This window comes from Silurus aristotelis, assembly GCF_946808225.1.
Source record: "Silurus aristotelis genome assembly, chromosome: 1".
Classification (NCBI taxonomy): Eukaryota; Metazoa; Chordata; class Actinopteri; order Siluriformes; family Siluridae; genus Silurus; species Silurus aristotelis.
The window spans coordinates 31,314,335-31,319,334 of NC_139574.1; the positions used below are offsets into that span (position 1 = coordinate 31,314,335).

A 5,000-nucleotide genomic window follows, 5' to 3' on the forward strand; every position below is an offset into this window, starting at 1 on the left:
AGCTGAAGGTGTTGAAGTGGCGAAGTATAACTCCACACCTGGATCCAATTGAGCACCTGTTGGGCATCCTCAAGCGAAAGGTGGAGAAGCACCATGTGTATAACATCCAGCAGCTCTGTGATGTCATTATGGAGAAGTGGAAGAGGATCTCAGCATTAACCTGTGCAGTTCTGGTGAATTCTATGCCCAGGAGGATTAAGGCAGTGCTGGATAACAATGGTACTCACAACAACAAAAAAATTACACTTTTGACACAGTTTTGACATGTGCATTTAGAGTGTACTCACTTTTGTTGCCAGTTATTTTGACAATAATGGCTGTATATTGAGGACAGTAAATCTGTACTGCTATACAAGCTGAACATATAGTATTGTCCCTTGAGAAGATACACAAAAATGATCGTGTACTCACTTTTGTGAGATACTGTATGTCCCCATACTTTTCTCCATATAGTGTATGGCATATCATCAACCCTCAAAAACTGTGTTCTCGTTTAAAAAAGCTTTCAAATAAAAAAATGAAGCTTTATTGATAGTCTGAGTTCTGTTCTGATAATAACATGGCCATTGGTGTATCTGTCACTGTGTATTATAAAGACGTGATGAGGGGAGGCATGGAATAGTCCAGTTGTGTCCACTTCTCTCATTTCAGCCTCTGGGTGAAAAAGATCCAGCAAGAGAATGTGAGAATTGTGTTTTAAATGCAACATCCATAAAATGATATAAAAAAAACATTAAGCCCATAATTCAGAGTTAGAGTCAGCTGTCTTCTTCAGCCATATGAGAAGGTTTTCAATAATCGATTTACTGAATAATTTATAATCAAATGATCCGCTGTTTAAAGAAATGAAGTTTGAAAAGGATAGAGAAATGATGAGCCATCTCATGTGTGCTGTTTCAGTCCGATGTTTTCTTTCCATAACTCATTTGTGTCTGCAAAACACTAGTTAATTAGTGCTGCGTTTGAAGAACACGTGATCCCTCTGATGTTCTGTTTTTTCTGTACAGCTATCATTTCTATGTAATCTATGGTATTGCCTGTTTAATTAAAAACAGGTTAATACTGTTGACGTGTGAGATTTTACTCATATGGTCACATGGGTCTCAGACATTTTGTGATTTACACTTACATTAAAAGGAACAACACATTTTTATCGAGCTGTTTATGCCTCCTATTGTTTTTTTTCTGGATGCTTTTATAGAATATAGGCTGATTTTAAAGTTCAGGGTATGGTATTTTTTCAATTCAATGTTTTCAACAGGGTATAAATTAGTGTACAGCAGTTGTCTTAACATATCCCTCACCTACTCACACTTTCCTTTTAAGATCTGTGTACATTCAGAATGAAAAAAGGGCTCAAAAAATCACTCTGGATTTCTTATATTAAAGCCAAATGCTTTTTGAACTTTTGCTCTCTGAATGGCGCTAGAGAGCACCGAGCACCAGGACAGCCAGACACAAGAAAAGATTCTTCCCCCCAGCCAATCTACCTCACGAACACCTAAACGCGCTCCACATTGTGCATTTAAATGAAAAATATGTGCACTTTTCACTCATATCACTTTTTACTTTTTTACTTCTGTACTTTCTTACTATTTTTTTTTTTTCTTATAAAAATGTGCAACAACACCTTTTTATTCTTTCTTATTATAATTTCCTTGTCTTTTTTTTTTTTTATGTGCAACTGGAACTTTCTGTCACCAAAACAAATTCCTTGTAAGTGAAAACATACTTGAAGCTCATTCTGATTCTGGTTCTGGTTCTTTGTCCTCAGGTCCTCCTCAGGGAAGCCTTGATCCTACCCCTTCACCCTCCTGCCCACCTCTCACTGCGCCACCCATGACCAACGCCAACGACATGCTGACAACCTTCGACCCCGACCCCGACCCGGCCGATGTGGCCCTGTCCAGCGTCCCAGGGCAGGAGGCGTTTGACCCGTGCACACATTGCTTTAGTGAAGACGATCTCAAGCCACAACCTGTGATCAAAAAGGCCCGTAAGATGCTCGTCCCTGACAGCTTAAAGGTAAACACACTCAGCATGTTGCATATATTGGCCTCACAAAGATGGAATGGGTTAAAGTGCATAACCTAATTAAATTATTTTCCCCCTGTTGAAGGCTTTGTTTTATCCTAAGCAGATGAATTGATTGACAGCGATTAACATTGATTTGATGAATCTTACATCATTGTCCTGGAGCGAATGATGACACATGATTAGTGTAGTGATTAAGATTAATTCACTGCTCTGTTGTATTATGGTGTTGTTGTATGAGCCGTTGTTCAGGCCCAAACCCACAGCAGATCTCCTCACAACTCTGGGGTTTAATAACTGTGATATGACACACCTCTGTGGAATAGACCATCACTCCACACATACATAGTTCTGTCTGTCTTTCTCTCTACAGCTGTCTATTTTTGTCCACCTCTGCTTTATATTACATGGCAGATCCATGGATAGATAGAAAGAGACAGACAGACAGACAAATAACATGGTTTTAGCCTTCCTAAAAAAAAAAAAAAAAAAAAAAATGAAACGACCTAATAATCTCTCTTTTCTCAGCCATTAAAAAAAAATTATCTCCATGTGCACAGGATGACAAATATTGGAGTCGACGATTGAAGAACAACGAGGCAGCTAAGCGCTCGCGGGACGCGCGACGAGTCAAAGAGAACCAGATCTCGGTGCGCGCCGCCTTTCTGGAACGGGAGAACGCGGCGCTCCGACAGGAAGTGGCCAACATGCGCAAGGAGCTCGGCCGCTGCCGCAACATCCTCAACAAGTACGAGAACCGCTACGTCGAGCAGTTATGAAGAGGAAAGGAGAGAAAGACGTACTCGGATCACCGAACGCGTGGAGCGAGAAAAATGGACACGAGCTGAAAGTCACACAAAGAAAAAAAAAAAAACAGAGAAACGCGTGGACTGAAAGAGCGATGCAGGGAAATGGACAAAACAAGCCTGTTTATACTTTCAAGATACAAAGTTAACATAGGATTCAATGTTTTTCCCTATAGAGAGAAATGTATATTTTTATAAATATAGAGGCATTCGATATAGGAAGAAGAGTTTTGTGGAGAATATTTGATATATGGAAGATGTTCCGGAGAGTGTGAGATCGAGAGAGAATGTAGAAATATATTACTAAAGCATTTTTATCTGGTATTTTAAAAAGCACTTACAGGGGGCTGGACAGATGGGAATAGATGAGAGGAAGAAAAGTAATATTGTAAAAGTAATATAATATTTCATCAGATTGGTGGAATAATGATTTCAAACTGTGAACGCTAATTACATTTGATAAAAAAATATATATTTGGGTTTTTCAAGCACTTAATTAGCACAGTTAGTCGTGTACTTTTTATGCATTTGCGATAAAAACAGCGTTTTTTTTTTTTTTTTGGATGACGTGACCTGCGTTTTGGCATTATTAGTATTATTATTAGTATTATTAGTATTCATTAGCAGTTCTAACAGGGAAGGGCAACCGTTGGTTTTTTTTGGGACAGTGGTTTATTAAAGAAGAAGACAGAAAGAAAGAGAAAGCATGGGGTGCATTGTGATGGATTGTGATATTGATTCTTCCTTTTCTTCTCTCTTCACTGTTTGTCCATTGATTTGAATTCTAAATTGTATTGTATTGTGAAACTAATCTTCACACATGTACTTAGTTTCCCTTTTTTTTTTTTTTTTTTTTTTTATTCTATTCCTGAAATAGACGTCCTGTATCCTTCCTCCCACACAGATTAACACTACAACGTCTGTGATCACCAGCACTGTTGGTGCCACAGTGTTTTAATTCCCTTGCATACTTGAACCCTCTATAGAAATTATCCTTGCTGTGCAAAGCATACACCTGTATAATACTAAAACAAATGACAAGAATTATCCTTACCAGATTGTGTAGTACATACCGTCTGTATTGTATACAGATATTTACTATATTTTCCAAACGGATTTGCATTTTCTGGACTGTGTTTTTTTTTTTTTTTTTTAGTAGGTTGCTTGCATATTTAGCGTGCATAGCTTTCCCAGGAGTCGTTAGTTTTACCATCTCCCATCATTACTGGAATTTTGGATTTTTTTCAGTGACTGACCGGGATCATGCTGTTGAGTTTTGCCAAAACTTCACGAGTTCCAGTTTTGAGAATCTCTATACAATTGCATCGACATCATGGCGTGACACTTCACACGTTACAGCACTTTGAATATTTACTTCTCCTTTCAGTCCCTTTCTTTAATTAGATCACTTTGACTTTTTATTGTACTAAATATTGCATTAACTTGTGCAACGATGAACTTTCGCTTTACGTTAAGCTTTGCTCTGTATTTCTGTTCTTGTAAAAGCACAACTCTTTTCTTAATTGTGCATGTTTTAGGCCACTTCCTGTTTCAAAGCTTTCATAGGTGGTGCCAGGTGGATTTGTTAAGTAAAAGAGTGCATTATTATTATTATTATTATGATTATTATTATGATTATTATTATTATACACCCTCTGAGACACTCATGTAGCGGCTGGTGTTTGCTACAATCTCGAGGAACTGAACGGCACTTTTATTTTCTGTTCAGACATTCCACTTTTTCGGTGATGTAGGTGTTACGCAGTGCAGAATTTTAAATTTTTTTTTTTTTTTTTTTTTTTTTTTTTTGCTCACCTCTATCTTTCGGGTCGGGATTTCCCTGCAACGTTCCACCTTGTTTAATAGATGAATGAATACATGATGATCATCCTCATCATCCTTGAGTTATGCATCCCAGTAACCACTTTGATCTTAGCCAAAGTATTTCAAAGAAATTTTAATGGAGTACACGAATAAATAATTCTTATTCACAAAGCTTTTTTATTTTCTGCATCTTTTTGGTCTTTTACTTTTGCAGGGATTGTTTTATTTTTACCTCGAGCAATTGAATGCAACAAAAATCACGACATATAAAGGGAAACATGTGCAGGGAACATTCGCTTTGTTTTTGTTTGATGGGCAGTAATACCTTTTAAACCT

At 37.5% G+C, this 5,000-nt stretch overlaps 1 protein-coding gene across 3 annotated transcripts in view; it reads left to right on the top strand.

Moving 5' to 3' along the window:
• dbpb (D site albumin promoter binding protein b) overlaps positions 1 to 4,835 on the top strand; it is a 14,669-nt gene extending 9,834 nt beyond the window's left edge. For all 3 annotated transcript variants that reach the window (XM_083529038.1, XM_083529039.1, XM_083529040.1), the window contains 2 exons: positions 1,775 to 2,025; positions 2,595 to 4,835. In XM_083529038.1, coding sequence (XP_083385164.1) covers positions 1,775 to 2,025; positions 2,595 to 2,813 — 470 coding nt within the window. In that variant the 3' untranslated portion in view covers positions 2,814 to 4,835. The remainder of the gene's footprint in view (positions 1 to 1,774; positions 2,026 to 2,594) is intronic.
• The last annotated feature ends 165 nt before the right edge of the window (positions 4,836 to 5,000 follow it).